General features: G+C 40.3%; 1 protein-coding gene across 5 annotated transcripts in view; it reads left to right on the top strand.

Annotated features, from left to right (window-relative positions):
* Positions 1 to 17,724, top strand: part of TMEM45A (transmembrane protein 45A) — an 84,287-nt gene that overhangs the window by 56,535 nt on the left and 10,028 nt on the right. For 4 of the 5 annotated variants that reach the window (XM_045851987.1, XM_045851992.1, XM_045851989.1 and 1 more), the window contains 3 exons: positions 13,157 to 13,348; positions 14,633 to 14,845; positions 16,234 to 16,418. In XM_045851987.1, the coding sequence (XP_045707943.1) occupies positions 13,157 to 13,348; positions 14,633 to 14,845; positions 16,234 to 16,418 (590 nt within the window). Of the gene's footprint in view, positions 1 to 8,471; positions 8,617 to 13,156; positions 13,349 to 14,632; positions 14,846 to 16,233; positions 16,419 to 17,724 lie in introns of those variants that run through there. The other variant, XM_045851991.1, reaches the window with a different exon arrangement.

Genomic DNA, 17,724 nt, shown 5'->3' with positions numbered 1-17,724 from the left:
CACCATTTGTTGAACATGCTATTTTTACTCCATTTTATGTTTCTTCCCCCTTTGTCAAAAATTAATTGACTGTAGATACTTGGGTTTATTTCTGGGCTCTCTGTTCCATTCCACTGGTCTATGTGTCTGTTTTTATGCCAGTACCAGGCTGTTTTGATTACAGTGGTCTTGTAATATAGTTTGATATGAGGTATTGTGATGCCTCCTACTTTGCTTTTCTTTCTCAAAATTGCAGCAGCTGTTCGGGGTCATTTATGGTTCCATATAAATTTTTGAAGTGTTTGTTCTATATCTGTGAAATATGGTATGTACTGCAGCTTTTTTATCTACTAGTCTACTGATGGACACAGGGCTGCTTCCAAATCATGGTTATTGTAAATAACACTGCAACGAACATGGGGGCGCATGTATCCTTTCAAATTAGCATTGGGGGTTTCTTCAGATATATTTCCAGAAGTGGAATCACTGGGTCATGAGGCAGTTCCATTTTTAATTTTTTGAGGAAACTCCACAGTGATAAAAATAGTTTATTAATGCATGCAGTACACGTAACAGGGGGGAAAAACCTCAGTGAAAATTAACTTAAGGTGGTGGCCTTGAATTCCAGCTTAAATAGTCTCTGCAACAAAGGACAATAGATTTGTCAAGAAATGGGAGGAAACAGCAAACAGTTTTAGGAGGCAAACAGTGAGAAGGTAAACACGTGGGGGGAACTAATGAGTAAAATTTGTTTGCAGATTCCTCTGGTACCATCTCTGGGCTAAGAATCTATTTCCAGTGACAGGAGAGTTTATATCCTGCCTGTATATCACCTGGTAGAAAGGTGAATGTAGAGACAGCTTTTCCTGCATTTGCTGCTTCTCAGCTGACTTCAGCTCAAAATAATTTTCATACTATGAGATATTCTGGTTTCCTTCACATGGTAAAAGGGATTTTGAAGATTTGATTAAGTTAAGGATTTTGGGATGGGAAGATTACTCTGGATTATCTGAGTTGGCCCAGTGTAATGACTACAAGGATCCTGGTCCTCATAAGAGGGAGGCAGGAGGATTGGTCAGAAGGAGAACATGCGATAGCAGAAGAATGGGGGTCAGCATCAGAGAGAGATCTGAAGATACTGTGATGTTGGACTTGAGGATGGAGGAAAGAGCCATGAGCCAAAGAATGCAAGAAGTCTCTAGAAGTTAGACAAGGCAAGGAAATGGATTCTCCCTTAGAACCTCTAGAGGGAGCAAGGTCCTGCTAATGCCTGGATTTTACTCCAGTGAGACCCATTTCAGATTTCTGACCTTCAGAACTGTAAGTTAGGACATTTGTGTTGTAATTTTTTAGAGCAGCCTCAGGACACTAAAGCAGGGGTGGTTGGTGTTGTAGAAGAAACCTGTCCACCAGTACCCCAGATGTTTGGGCTCCTTTCCTGCCTTCTGCCTCCTACTGACTGTGGACATTCAGGCAAGATGTGGAATGTCTCAAGCTCAGCAGCCTCTTCTGTGAAATGGAACCAATAGCATTTGAGGGCAGGACTGGGCCGATGGCATTGGCCACTTCACAGAGGCAGTCCCTGTGGGGCCTCGGGCCTTTGGCTCAGCTCAGCTCAGCCCAGCACTTCCAAAGTGGAACCACAGCCCCCTCTCTCCCAAGCTGAGCCTGAGACCTCTCACATTGTCTTGGGTTCTTTCATCAAAAGCAGAAATTATCTTGTTTCTTTCTTTACTTATCATAGGTACTTTCCAAAATCAGGAATTATTACTTCTTAGATTGGGTTTTAAAAATGTAACAGTTAAAATAAACAGTGAGACATAAATTTTCCAACCCCAAGTGACTGAGAGACCAAAGAGTTATTCCGCTGATGACTCCTTCTGTACTCAAAATTGCACAGTGTTCAGACATCAGCATAGTGGTTCAGCCTCTGCTTACATGATTTATTTTTTCATAAGCTAGATTGGAACATGACTTTCCCTCTCTTGTCACCACTTTCACTGTTTGATGGTGGACACAGAGCACTTTTCCCACATTGGTCATCTTTTTCAAAGTGGGGAGATGTTCCAGATAGACCTCATGTGATTACACCTAGAACGAATATAATTGGCAGTGGCGGCACCCAAGGATCAGTCCTCGATGTCATGTATGTCATATTTATGCCCGCCCCTGCTTTGTCCTTAGCAGTAATATTAACCAGCAAACTTGAAAGATTTTTATGTTAGACGTCATGGGAATTATGCAAACATTATTTTTCCAAAAAATGTTTGTATTTGTTTATTGGTTGCAATAATGTGTACATGATCTTTCTGAGAAAGGGGGACACAATCCTGGTTGGACTTTGGTGCAATTGTTAACAGCTAAATTAGTTACATTTCTCTTTTTTCCCAGTGGAAAAGGAAAAAGTTCTTATGTTAAGGGAATTTGACCAAGAGCCTTTTAAACCAGCGCTCTAAAAGAATTTATTAAGCCCTGGCTGGTGTAGCTCAGTGGATTGAGCACAGGCTGCGAACCAGGCATCGTAGGTTCGATTCCAAGTCAGGGCACATGCCTGGGTTGCAGGCCATGGCCCCCAGCAACTGCACATTGATGTTTCTCTCTCTCTTCCCACCCTTCCCTCTCTAAAAAAAATAAATAAAATCTTTTAAAAAATTTATTAAATTTATTGGGGTGACATTGGTTAATAAAATTATATAGGTTTCATAGAATTGAATGTTATATAGGAATAAAAATGAATAAATTACATGCAACAAGATGTACTCTCACAAACATTTATATGGAATATGTAAAGCATATATAAAAATCCTACAAAATTTATATTATATTAAAGTCAAAACTGGGTAAAACTAACAAAAATAAAAATCAGGATAGTGCTTAATTTGGTGAGAAGTATTGGTAACTGGCAGAGATCTCAAGGAGAAATTTTGGTTTTCTGGTAATATACAATTTGTTAACATTTTCTATATGCATATTATATTTTAATAAAAAGTAATTAAAAGAAAAAAATTATATGTTTCAAGTGTACAGTTCTATAATACATCATTTGTACATTGCATTGTGTGTTCACCACCCAAAGTCAAGTCTCCTTCTGTCACCATATGTTCGACCCCCTTTACCCTCTTTTACCTCCCTCACTCCCTTTCCTTCTGGTAACCACCATGCTGTTGTGCCTATGAGTTTCTGTTTGTTTGTTTTTCTTCTTTGTTTATTTGTTGCTTTCAGTTTTATGTCCCGCCTATGCATAACATAATATGGTTCTTGACTATTTTGGTCTGACTTATTTTTCTTAGCATGATAGCCTCAAGATCCATCCATGTTGTCGTAAATGGCAGTGTTATGTGTTTTCTTATGGCTGAGTAGAATTCAATTGTATTTATGTATCACATCTTTATCCAATCATTATTGAAGAACACTTTGGTTGTTTCCATGGTCTTGGCCACCATGAATAATACTGCAATGAGCATAGGAGTACATATATTTTTACAAATAAGTGTTTTCAAAATTTTGGGGTAGATACCCAGAAGAGGGATTGCTGGGTCATATGGTAGCTCTATTTTTGGAGGAACCTCACTGTTTTCCATAGTGACTGTACCAGCTCTCATTCCCACTAGCAGAGACATGAGGGTTTCTTTTTCTTCATAATCTCTCCAACACTCATTATTTTTTGTCTTGTGGATGATGGCATTCTGACAGGTGTGAAGTGGTACCTCATTGTGGTTTTGATTTGCATTTCCCTAAACCAGTACTTCTTAACTGGGGAAGGAAATGTGACTTTGCCCCTCAAGACTTGTATCAACATCTGTTGATATTTTTGACTATCACAACTGGAAGAAGGTGCTGAGCCTGAGACCTCTCACATTGTCTTGGGTTCTTTCATCAAAAGCAGAAATTATCTTGTTTCTTTCTTTACTTATCATAGGTACTTTCCAAAATCAGGAATTATTACTTCTTAGATTGGGTTTTAAAAATGTAACAGTTAAAATAAACAGTGAGACATAAATTTTCCAACCCCAAGTGACTGAGAGACCAAAGAGTTATTCCGCTGATGACTCCTTCTGTACTCAAAATTGCACAGTGTTCAGACATCAGCATAGTGGTTCAGCCTCTGCTTACATGATTTATTTTTTCATAAGCTAGATTGGAACATGACTTTCCCTCTCTTGTCACCACTTTCACTGTTTGATGGTGGACACAGAGCACCTGGCATCTAGTATGTAGAGGCCAGAGACATTGCTAAACATCTTACCACAGGAGAGCCCCACACAACAAAGAATGCTGGGGCCTGAAATGTCAATAGTGCTGTTGAGAAGGGCCACTCTGGGCTGGTGTTTCTCAGACTTCAATGTGTGTTTGAATCACCTGGGGATCTGGTTAGTATGAAGACTCTGATTTGACCTCATGTCCCTGATGGATAGAAATGTATGCAACACATCACAGTTGTTTAATAAATATTAATAAATGTGTGTTGCAAACATGGATGGATAGTTAGAGGGATGAGGGAATGAGTGATAGAGCAGGGAGCAAGGAAAACTCATCATTCCTATACATATCTCTGAGTAACCTCAGAGGCACACAGTCACAGAAAAACTGAATTTCCTCTCAACAAGCCAGAAATTTGCTAAAAGTCTTTCCCAGGGAACCCCAGACGTCCTTAGGTTAAAAATGATCTCGTTTCTCTGATGTCTCACAGTGTCCCTTCTGACACAGGGTGAGGGTTCAATGATTAGTTGTTTGGGATGGTTGCTGAGGTCAGGTGTATGTTAGATGGATACAGTGGAAAAAACAGGGAGGCCCTAACCCAGGACCCACACCTGATCAAATCAAATTTATGTGTGTGTTAATGGCAGGAGGGAGGGAGGAAGTGGAGAACCAGAACAGGTTTTTAGAGGAAAATCAGATTAGAATGAATTTCTCAGAGTAGCCTGCTGGGGAAAAGGCATCCACCAGTGGGCAAGATGAAGCTGAAGGGTGGGGAGAACTGGATGCTTGTGTGGTTTGTAAGCCTATGAGCTTCATAAACCGGAGATTCATTAGCCCTAGTGGGCAAATCATTTCCCTTTTCCTTATTCTTGGCTCTCTGGGCTTCTGTTTATTATCTTCTGTCTACTACCCCTCCACAGACAGATATCTAAGATGAGCCAAAATTTGGAATTTGATCCAAAAGTGTCTTTATTTCCCAAGATGGTCTTTGTGCTCTTGGAAACAATTTGCTTAGGATGCTGATACAATTCTGCTGCCTTCTGAGAGCTGGTTGTGGCAAGCACAAGGGAGAAAAGGAAGGGAAGAGCAGGATGCAGAAAAGTGGATAAAGAGAAGAGAGTCAGCCAAGGCCATGAGAACTGGGCTGGAGAACTTTTCTGTAGATAGGACAAGGATTTGTTCAGATGTCATTGTCAAAATGACATCTGAACAAATCCTGCCAGCAACACTCCCCTGTTAGAAGGTGTGAGGTAAATGGATGTGTCAACACTGTTGATTCAGGTGTGGTCACTGCACTGTGGCTGTACACTCCTCAGTAAGCTAGTGTGGGCCACTGGCTGCCTGGGCCTGTGCCCTGAACCACAGTGACGCAGCCTTCTCCTGTGAGTGGAGACTGGGGGGCGGGATACTGAGTGTGGGAGTCATGTCTTTGAGGAAGCAGCTCACCAAGCAGTTCTAATTTTTAGAACTTGTGATGTGTCACCTCACATGGTAAAAGGGATTTTGCAGAAGCGATTGCCATGTTTTTGGACTATAAAATGCACCCACCCCAAATTTGGGAGGAAAATGGGGGTACGTTTTATAGTCCTAATGTAGCTTACCTGGCTCGCTGTGGGAAGGGGGAGCGGCAGTGGAGTGGGGTCATAGATTATTAAATATTTTACCTCATTTTTTGCTTTAAATTTTTTTTTCCTATTTATCTCCTCTAAAACCTAGGTGTGTCTTATGGTCTGGTGCGTCTTATAGTCCTAAAAACACAGTAAGTTAATGAGATGTGATTATGCGGGCAGGCCCAATCTAATCACATGGCCCCTTAAAATTGGAGAACATTTTCCAGCTGAGTTACAGCAACAACAGAAAGTAGATATACTTGCTCACCATGGAGGCCTCAATAACTTGAAGCAAATCCTTAGATATGTATGAGGTACTCAATCATCGTTCATTGACTTGAACTTGTGAAGCAGCATGAAGCCTGGAACTGCAGAATGACTTCTTAAGTTCTCACCTCTGGCATGTAGACCCTTGTCAAATGAAGTCCTTGCAGACTGCTCAGCCCCGCTCTCTGTTTTGTTGTTGGTGGCCCTGCACACTCCGACTTTGACTACAGGAGTGGTAATAAACCACTCAGGCCACATGCACAGCTTTGTCTCCTTTTCATGTGCTTACCACTCAATGGTAGAAAGTCCTCAATGGGGAAGCCCTTACCCTACAGTGTTTAGCCTGCTTAAAGGTGATTGATGAAGATTGTTTGATGGGCTATTTACAGACCTTTTCTAGTTCTTGCCCTTATCTCTAGAAGAGTAGGATGAGGTGTGGAATCAGATACATACAAGGAATTTGGAATTTTAGCACTGGCCTTCACTAACTCTGTGACTTACCGTAGGTTAGTAGATCTCTTAGAGTCTCAGTTTCCACATACTTATGGCAAAAGTAATACTTCCTTGAGTTGTCTCAAAGGCAGGATAGCCGAAAAGTTATTAGCATGTACTGACGGTCAGTGGATACTAGCCCCCTTCTCATCTCAGGTGCAACACTATGAACAGAGTCCAGGCTTCTGTTTACTTTGAAGAGTTGATTACAGGCAGGTGATGCAACATAACATTTGTTCTTACTTTCTATTTGTTGTTCTTTTTCTTAAGACATTAATATGACTTGCATCACTATCTACCATATTTTCAAGTTTACAGTCTGTCATTCTGGATGTCTGGTTCAAAATTGCCCATGTGACATGGATAGTTTTGTAATTTAAAGATGGAGATGGATATAAGAATAAGGCAAGGGTATAGAAGAGATCAAAATAAAATAAAATGCTATCTTAATAACAAGATAAAATAACTAGAATGGCAGTGCTCTAGAGGGTTATTGTCTTGTGACAGACAGATTATTATTCTGGCCTCAGGAGCAGCTGTGGAGCCACCCACCTCTGTCCACTGTGAGCAAATACATCAGGGTTTATGACACTGGCAGTCGACAAATGGCCTCTGGGGTATGGTGATGGGGAGGGCACATTGAAATCTTACTGTCACAGTGCCACTCTGCTTGTTTCCACATACTCTAAGCCTTTGGTTCTCAAAGCTCAAGAATGCATGAACGTCAACCGGTGAGTACCTGTTGAAATTTAGACTCCTGCCCCTTGCCCTGCTGATTGATTCGGTAGACCTGAAGCAGGGCCAGGACTCTGCATTTGATTAACTACTACAACTGTTTCTGACACTGGTTGCCACCCAAGTCAGTGTTTCAAGGAGATCAAGTTCATGCAGGAGCTCATCACACACTGGCTATTTACTTATTTATTATTTTATCCTCACCTGAGGACATTTTTATTTTATTGCTTTTAGAGAGAAAGAGGCAGAGAGAAAGAAAGATAGACAGAAATGTTGATTGGTTGCCTTATTGTACATGCCCCAACCAGGGATTGAACCTGGTTATGTGCCCTGAATGGGAATTGAACCTGTGACCTTTCCATCCAAAGGTCGATGCTCCAACAAACTGAGCGACACCAGCCAGGACCACTGGCTACTTACTGAGTGCTAACTAGGTTCAGAGCATTATAGAAGACATGGCCCTTGCTCATCAATGGTTTAACATTGAGACAAAATGTAAGGCTTGTATACAGACAGGATAACAGCTGCTGGCTCTCCAAGTTAGAGTCAGATTTTTCCTGCTTTCTTGTTCCCATTTTACTTTGTGCAAGCCTCACACTGGTTTAGAATAATTTGTGCACCCATCTGTCTACCACATTGCATACTCCTTGAGAACATGTGAACTTCCTTATTGACCTATAGCAATTTTGTTCCATCATCTTTTTTCTTTTTTCTTTTTTTGGCTTCATAGGGTGGGCTTTCTTCTCATTTTATTTTTGGTTTGTTCCATCATCTTTTATTATCCTATAACTTTGGTTTTGACCATGACTCCAACCCTGGCACCTGTGGCAATCTCTTGCTTGAGGTACTATATGTTAGGAAATGGATTATCTCTATAGGACTTGTCAAACAGGGTCTATTATGTTACTGTTGCCATAACCATTCCCTTTGTCTTATGTTCATCTTGATGACCTGGAAGAGAGATAGCAAAGATCACACATACCCCACTAGCTGGTTCTCATAGCAGGTGGTACGTGCCTGATGCTAGTGGTCATGTGGGTGGGGTGACAAGGTGAGTCTCATTGGGAAATACTTTATGACACAAGTTTAGACAGGGAGATGGGATATTCAAAAGGGTGTGGTCTCTAGGTTCACATTTATGCAGACATGTGACATTGAGAGGCTTATCCGCTCAACTCCATTCTGGGAGTGATGAGCACATTGGTTTAGTCTCCTGGAGGAAGAGCTTTAGCGTTAGGCCAATCACTATCTGCTTTTCCTTCTTGAGACCAGAACCATTGTAAATTCCTGGAAGAAGAATTGAATTGAACTTGACATTAAGGAAAGTGTGAAGGTAAGGATAGTTTAACTAAGAAAACTCTTTCAAAACAGTTGAAATTTGGGAAAGTGCTGGTCTGAAATGACGGAGAATCAAAAAATATGAAAGCTATTTGTGCTCGTCTATGCTTTGCTTCGAGTGTTAAGGCAAACAGTGAAGTGAAGCTCAATAAATAGTTCAAACTGGCTTAGGGTATTGCAGTTACAGATGTGTCTTGAACTATGAGTCATTAATTAAGATTTAGGAATACTTTATTTTAGTGATGGCTCAAGGTGAAATTTAAGTTTTCTCCCATAATATTCATTTTATATTTATATGTAGTTGAGATTCCACCAGGAAAACTAGAGTGTTTTTCTCTGGGCTACTGCCCTTTGTCTGTGTGCGGGCCTAGTCTGTGGTTTATGTGACTGTAACCATGGACTGGTGGTTGAGAATTAACACCTAACACCTGATTTAGATCTTGGAATTTACCTGATATTATCTCTTAAGTGCTTCAGTTTTAAAATATTTCCCTTTTGGCTGTTGTGTTGCGTGTGTGTGTGTGTGTGTGTGTGTGTGTGTGTGTTGAAGGGGCAGTCAGGAAAAAAAAGGGCCAGTGCGGGTATCAGGAGTTCTCTCTCCTCTTTAGCCTAGAGGATGATGCCTAGTGTCATTAGGAGGAGGGGGTGCTGGAGGGGGGAGGGGTATGAATTTTGAGGTGGAACTGCAGCTAGAAGCCAATGATTGAATCTTGCATCTTTTTAGGCCTGAGTGAACCACTTTCCCTTTGTGAGATTGTAAGGGCTGAGATCAGGCAGGGAGGATGTTGAGAAAGGACCTTTTTGTTTCCTTTCCTGGAGATTTTCCCTGGAGTTTCTGCTGGCTGTTGGGCAGGTGTGCCCTCCTTTGTGTTTGAGGAAGGCCCTTTCTTCTTCCAAGGGGAATGTGTCTGTTCTTTGGATTAAGATCCAATCAAACTCTGGAACACTTGGCTTGTACAAGTAATAAGTTGTAGCTGAGGGGAATAGTAAAACAGGGGATAAAAAATAGACTTATGGAAATGGTGTTCTAGGAGATGACATTGAAGTGATATTTGAGGATCTAGGCAACTCTTTCTCACCACATTGGAAACGAACTAAAATGACTGTTACTTGCAGTGCCAGAGCGACTGGGTTTGTTGGGTCAGGCAAATACAGCAGGCCTGCTCTGACTTTGTTTTGTTTGGGTCATTTAAACAGAAAATGACAGGAACTATCAGATTGTTTTAGATTAAAAGGGTAAAGATACATAAGTTTTATAGCTGAAGTAGAAACAGGGACCCATTTTTTTCCCTCCCATTGCAATCACTTCCCATCCCTCTTTAAAAGCCTTCAACCACTCCCCAGTGCCTCCGTGTCCTGTCCCAATGGCTGTGCGGAGACAGGTTCGCTCAGCTCTTGGGGCAGCGGGAACCTGTTCATTGGCTCCAGAGGTGGGCTAGGAAGATATCTGGCCTGCAGCTGCACATTGAGGAAGGGTTTAATGTTATTTAATCTTTCATGTTATCTTCCATATTAGGTATATACTTTATGTGTGTGTTGAAAGTATTTATTAGGTAAATCTAAACATTTAAAAACAACCACAGTTTTTGTAACCCTGTTTTGGCATTTTCTTCCTTTTTTAATATACAGGAGCCTCAAAAAATGGCGGCACCTACCCTCTGAGAGGCCCCAGGTGCTCACTGCACAATACAGTAATGAACACAGAGGCTAGTGGAGAGGACAGACCTTCACTAATGATCACACAAAGAATTCATTAAAGTGAGAGCTGGGTGCCTTGATAAAGAATAAAAGGGCTTCTCTCCTGTGTGGCCATCAGGGAGGATTCCCCAAGCAGGTAGAATGAAGGGGTTAGGGGAAGTTGCCAAATTTGAGGTAGGGGAGGGTAAGGCAGTAAAAACAATAGGTCTCAATAACTAATTGGTTTTCAGGGATATGGGTGAACTCTAGGATAATTTTCATATTTTGAATTTGAGCAAGTGGGTGAAGGGTGGTGTTAACCAAAATCATTAACTGGGGAGAGACATTTTCTGGTGGCAGTGAGTGGATACTATGATTGGTCCAGTTTTGGTGTATGTTACCTATGAGTGCGCTTTGAGACATCAGAATGGAGATATTTTCAAAATAAACAATCATGTATTATAAGAAGGGCTTAGTTGTACTCTTGTTAATTTAGAACTTCATAGTGTGTAAGGCACTATCCCAGTTCAATGGGGAGTAGAAAGAAGGGTTTGTTGTCCCTGCTTTCAAGAAGCCTACTTTCTAACTGCAGTCAAGAAATTAAATAACCACAGGAAATTCCAGTAACCCTCTAAGACAACAGCAGAAGAAATGTTCTAGACTGGACATGAATAATGGCCAAGAAAATTATATAGATGCTTCTTGCTTTTCTGCAGTTAATACCTAACTTTTTAATCTAAATACCTAAAATTTTTCATCTGGGTTTGCTTTTGTTTTACTTTAGTAGTTTGAGTGGATCGAGAATAACATAAGCTTATTTATTACTTACTACTATGGGTTAGTTGCATTGGAGTAACTCAATTTAGTTTTACTAGGTATGTACTGTTATTTGTCCAATTCTATAGAAGGGAGAAGTGAGGCACTGAAAGGTTAAATAAATTGCCCTCAGTCATGTAGCTAGTAAATGATAAAGTCGGGATTCATATCTAGTTAGTCTAAATCCAAAGCCCCTTCTCAGTTTTTAAAAACCCTATTCTTTTCACTACGTATATCCCCTGTTATGTAAGTCACTTGAAAACTTTTTAGAGGCTGTGAAATTTATTTAATCATTCTCCTAATTTTAGACATATATATTGTGTTTAATTCGGTGCCTATATTTCCAATTATATTTTTAGGATAAATTCCTGGAAGTGAGTTCCTTGTACCAAGGAATATAATACCTGTAAGGCTCCTTAAAACATATTTTTTTTTCCAGAGAAGTTCAAATAATGTACAGTGTGAATGTATTTTTCAATACCACACAATAGTATTATTCAATTCCATAGGGTTGCCTAAACCAAGACAAATAGGAGAACTCAGTAATACAATGATAAAGATGGTGGTTAGGATAATGAATCACAGGATGCTAGAGCAGGAAGGAACTTCAGGTATTATCTAGGCCACCTCTTTCTTTTATTAAGAGCTGAGGCTCAAACAGGTTAAAGACATGCCCCAAATCATACTACTAATTACAGTCAGAGTTAGAACAAGAACCTGCACTTAGCACTGTGTGATTATATGGAGTCAGAGTTTCTTGGATGGTTCACATGAGCCAGGGTTGTGCTGAAATGTCCATTCAGGGTCTTGATGTATTTTGTCACATGAGTTAGACTCACAGTCCCCCTTGAAAGTTCACAGTTGCATGAGAAGGATGTGGAAGTAACCCAAAAAGGTCTGCCCTGAATCAAGAGGCCCAGTACCCACCCATGGAGATAAAGAATGCTGCTGGGCCAGGGGAACACTGAAGCCTCCTTTCATAGTAGGATCTAGAAGGATGATTCTGAACTTTTTCTTCAATGTTTCATTGAAACACATATTTGACGGCACCATATATTTGAACAAAGGGCTGCTCACATTAATTCAAAACTTACATAATTCAAGACTGTTTTCTGTAGCACTGACTGAGAAAGGAAGACATTTCTGTTTGTTATTGCTCCAACACACAGCAATTGTGTAAATAGAATTTTCAGTTGATTTGGCATCGTAGCCATCTGGGTCACCTGAGTGGTTAAGGTGTTAAACATCAAAGTTTCAATGACTTGGCACAGTCAAAGGTTGTTTCTTGCAAAATCTTAAACAGGTTGGTTGGTCATCCTCTGTGTCGCAGACATGCCATGTCAAGATGGGCAAGACAGGGGAAGAGAGTGAAAGGAGTAACATAAACTGCTAACTGACTCAGCCTGAGGGTGGGAAATGCCACAGTCCATTGGCCAGAGCTAGGAACATGGTTCTGATTGAACGGGAGGAGAGGCTGGGAACAGTGTGTGGAGGAGCACATGGACAGTTGATGGGCACTAATAGTCTTCTGCAAACATTTTAATTCTTGATACTTTGAGTTACCTACTTAAAAAATTTATAGGCAATTTTATATCATTTCAAGCTTTAAACATAAAAGTAAAACTTTAAGATTATTTTTCTTCAAATATGCATGAGAAATCCTTTTGGGCTTCCTGTTAAAAACAATGAAATTTTTGCTTAATAGTTGTGAGATTAAGGTAAGTCATTTAACTTCTCTCAGCCTGTATCCCAGTTGAAAATGGGAATTGGTCTCTCATTCATGGGTATGTTATAAAAATCAGGTGAAAGATCTCATGTAAGACACTTGGCACAGTGCCTTGAACAAGGTAGGTGTTCAAAGACTGAATTTTTTTCGTACTGGTTTTGATATTGTAGTGGATCTACTACTGTTGACAGTAATACCATTTTATCATTTGAGTCAGTGGTGTATCCATGATCATGAGAAGACAGAGAATAAATGACATTTTGGCTAAGTTCTGGAAATAAAATCTCTCCATCTTCTGTATGTTCTTATCTTTTAGACATGGGGAGTTTCAAAGGTCACGCCCTCCCTGGAACCTTCTTCTACATCATCGGCATTTGGTGGACTCTAAAGACTGTTCTGAAGTATGCCTGCAAAAGGCACAAGCGGACTTCCTATCTTGGTTCCAAAGCGTTATTCCATCGAGTAGATATCGTGGAGGGAATCATACTAATCTGCATGGCTTTAATTGGTGAGTGGACTATTTCTGTATTCCCTTTTCTCCTTTAGGATATTATCCCATGCAAAGAGATTTAATATCAAATCAAGAAATTGCTAAAATGGAATTTTTATTTGAAAATATCTCTGAACATATATTCTCATTGGAATTGCTATCTTGTATAGTTATTAGAAAGTGATACTTCACATTTATACAAAGGTTTGTTCCTTAATGAGTTAATGATGGTTATTAACTTGTCTATCTACTCAAGGTTGATTTCCTTTATACAATTGGCCGGAGCCTCTGAAATAATTTTATGCCAGTTATTCTGATTCCTGAAAGACTAAACTCTATCAGAAACCATTTTTCAAAACAACACCCAAATAATCAAGTAATTATGGGAAGGCTTCAGTAATAACCATTGGTGGTAGGCTGTGCAGAGGGTTAGGCTGAAGAGGACTTGCCTTATGCACTTGTCCTCTGTTGTGTCATTTCTGAACTGGAGAGGGAAGTTAGGTCAGGTGACTCCCAAGGCCTTTCCGTGGACTGTAAGAGTCTGTGAAAGTGTTCTGTGTTTTTAGAATTCCACTTCAGTCTCTCCTTTATGAAGGGCAAAACTTCCTAATGTCCCTTTGGATTTCTTCATGCCTAATTCATGGCAATAGGTCTTTGCTCTGGGCATCAAATTCCAAAGCAAAAATTTCCCAAGGGAGAAATTTCCATGGCAACTTTTTTAGACTAACAAATAAAGCAGCATTTTAACAAAGTCTAACTGTCTGTGCAGCTGACTAGACCATAGGCTGTATCTGGCTGTGCTTTCTCAGTTATCTTTAATTGCAGAAAAGCTGAACTCTGGCATTTTTATGCTGAACCAAGCACAGCCCCCTATTTTGTGGCAGCTACCCAGAGATACAGTATGTAAGAAGGAAGTAATCATCCTCTGTGGGACTGATCTTACACATCATCCAGGAGACTAAATCATTCAGGGTTTATTTAGTCGTTAGATTAAAATTGGAATTAAGATCATCAGTGAAACTGGTCATGGAACTAAGGTCTTCAGCTTTAAAGATCTGAAATAGCTTTTTGACTAAATCTATTATCTTTGATTAGAAGTGATTATCCAAAGTAATATTTGAACCTCTAAAACAAGCACAAACCACGAGTGCTCATCTGTTAGGGAACAACCCAGAATGAGAAACTAGTGTCATGAAAGGACCCTAGACTGGACTAAGCAGTGAGCTAATCCTCCAGCATCTTCCTGCTTTGTCGCTGAAGTTATGAAGAGAGTTGCTAAGACTTTAACATGTTCTTCTACAGGTATGCTGGGGGAACAGTTTATTACTGGAGGGCCCTACCTGTCTTTGTATGACTATAAAAAAGGCCAGTGGGTCCAACTGCTGGGCTGGCATCATACCACCATGTACTTCTTCTTCGGGCTGCTGGGAGTGGCACACATCTTATGTTCTACCATCAGTTCAATTCCAGCCTCTTTAAGCAAGTTAATGTTGTCAAACGCCTTATTAGTGGAAGGTAAGTATGAGTGAGTATTTTCCTGAACCTTTCCCTATTATTGCTTATTTGTCTAACCTTTTATACTATTTTTTTAGTGTCCTGGCATAGCCTTGGTCCATAAGGTTATCAATTTGGGCCACGTTGAACTATGTGATATCCTAGGCAGGTGCCAAAGATTTTTCTTCCCTGCTAGCTCATTTTGTAAAGCGGAACAAGCACAATCATTCAAAGTGCTTTGCTCACATTTCCCAGTTGTCTTGAAGAACCAGCTGCCATGGTTCTTTATCTCTGGGTTATCCTAGAGATTATCATAATTTCTGCTTTTAAAAGTGGTAGGGGAAAATGGAGACAACTGTACTTGAACAACCATAAAAGAAATAAGAAAAGCTGACATTTCAAAAAAAAAAAAAAAAAGAAAAAGTGAAACTGAGCTCAGAATAGTGATACATGAATATCCTGAAATGAGAAGACAGAGCAGAGTAGCTTCTCCCACCTGCTAAGTAGCCTTTTAAATATCAACACAGTAACACTCCACCATTATACGGTAATTAGGGTCCAAAGTGTTCTGTCACATGAAAATATGAGGTCCTGTTTTTGAGAGATTGATGAGGAACAACATTTTTGTTCAGTTGATCTCCCTCTTACTATATGGGGAAACACTGAAAACAAGTGTTTCATGATTTGTTTTCATTTACTGTTATTTGTAAGAAATGGATCCACTGTGGAACTAAAGAAGCCCCAAATTACCAGGAGGCAGTCGTTTCCTCACTGTCCACCTTCCTCCCACATACAGAGCTGAGAACTTTTGCCAACCTCTCTTTGAGAACAAGGGCTAGATAAAAAGGGGCACCAGCAAGCAAGAACCTGAATCACAGGGTGCTATAATATTTTAAATAAATATGTTTTCTTTTTCACCTAAATAAAGAAGAGGATAAAGCTGTACTTTTTCCATGAGATTAGAAAAATGTAGTTAGCTTCTACTTCTTGGGAGCTTCCACAGTACCTTATGATTTATGTATGTATGTGCTTCCTCCAATGGACCAAATTCCTTAAGCTGAGGTTTTGTCCTCCTTCCTCTGTGTACTCGCCCTGACTCCTGCTGCCCACACCCACCACAGTTACTATTCATCCCCCTGCACAGAAGATGCATGGAGATTCAGTTAGCCGAATGTGTCAGGGTGTGTTAGAAGAAAGAATAAAGGCTGGGGAAGGGAAAAGGAGTGTTAGATTTCCTAAAGAGGTAGCAATGACTCCTAATATACCATTATTGTGAGAAGCTGGGAAGCAGTGGGCACCAGATATTCTGGACAGATGTGTGTATGTGTAAAGTTCTGTGGAAGATGGGAAGGGGAGAGAGGGAGGGAGAGAGATTTCATTAAAGAAGACAAACTGTTTTTCTCCGTCAGCTTTTATTTTTTACAACCACACTCACGGTCGGGACATACTGGACATCTTTGTGCACCAGCTCCTGGTCTTGGTCATCACTGTGGCAGGCCTTTTGGCTTTCTTGGAGTTCCTCATTCGCCATAATGTGATTTTGGAGCTTCTGCGTATAAGCTTTATCCTGCTTCAGGGGAGCTGGTTCTGGCAGGTGAGTTGGGGCCTCCAGTCAATGCACCTAGTGTCTTCATCTATAGCTTTCTCTCTCTGTTTGGTGGGGCACTTTGCTCCAGAACCCAGAGACTTCCTTCTGATGAGCTGCTGCAGTGAGAACGTGGGCCTTTGACAGCAGCCCCAGTCGGAGCAATGAGAGAGCAGTGGGGAAGGGAGTGGGGTGTGTGCATCTTCATCACACACCAAAATATCCACTACGTGGGAACTCTGAGCTGGTGCTTTGAGAGGGAAGCAGTTCCCGTTGCTAAAGCAACTTACAGACTAATGGGTAATAAGCTCAGGAAATATATGAAAGGAAGGGAATGGAGGAAACATTTATTGAGAAACAAGTATGCACCAGCCGCTGTTCAGGACGGTCACACACACATTGTTTCATTATGTCCTCACAATGCCTTGTAAGTTAGGTATTATCAAAGAGATCCAGTACTTGTCCAGGGTCACACAGTATTGGAACTAGAATCTGAATGTGGGTGCCTGACCACAAATCCCAGGTTCTTTACATTTTACTCTGTCAAATCCCTGACTTCACTGTGTTGTTGGAAAACTGTATTCAGTGAACACACATTTTATAGAGGACTGGAAATCATAATCCAATATCTATCTACAGATGGAAAGACTGTCTGGGGTGAAAAGTCAATGTAATGTAATTAGTAAAGACTTCTTAGAAGTGATTTTTAGTCCCCAGGGAGCAGGGATTTGAGATCTTGCGGTTATTTCAGGGTCTTGAATTCGCACGAGGAGCGAGATGAAGGCACTGGTAGACACCAGGGAGAGAAACACCAAAACGGGCTAGGAAACGTGATGTTTAAGCGTGTGCAGGAGTAGAAAGGCTGTCGGAGCAGAGACTAGTGAACAGGGGCTAAATTTAAAGGCTATTTTGAAGAAAAAATAATAAAAAACAAATAAAACATGTCCTATAATGAGATAAAATTGATAATTGGTGAATTTAACCAGTTTACACAGAAGTTGTATTTTTAGATTTTTATCATCTGCTGGGATCCTAAATGCAATGGAATATAAAACATTATTATGCATTCTATGTCTCCTGGTTGGAGCATCACCATGTGCATGTGTTATCACCTATTCACAGACAAAAATAAAGCTAGATTGTAAAAGAGGTAACTTCTGGTCAAGATGACACAGTGAGTTTATACTTCAGTGTATTGCTTCTGTTTCAAACACATAACAATGTCAGGTAAAATATCAAAAATACTTATAAAATAAAAAAATTAAAGGAAATAAATAAATAAATAAATAAATAAATAAATAAATAAATAAAAAGA

This window comes from Phyllostomus hastatus, unplaced genomic scaffold (genome assembly GCF_019186645.2).
Source record: "Phyllostomus hastatus isolate PE091 unplaced genomic scaffold, TTU_PhHast_1.1 phas_contig_86, whole genome shotgun sequence".
Taxonomy (NCBI): domain Eukaryota; kingdom Metazoa; phylum Chordata; class Mammalia; order Chiroptera; family Phyllostomidae; genus Phyllostomus; species Phyllostomus hastatus.
This window is presented reverse-complemented; position numbering and strand designations above follow the sequence as displayed.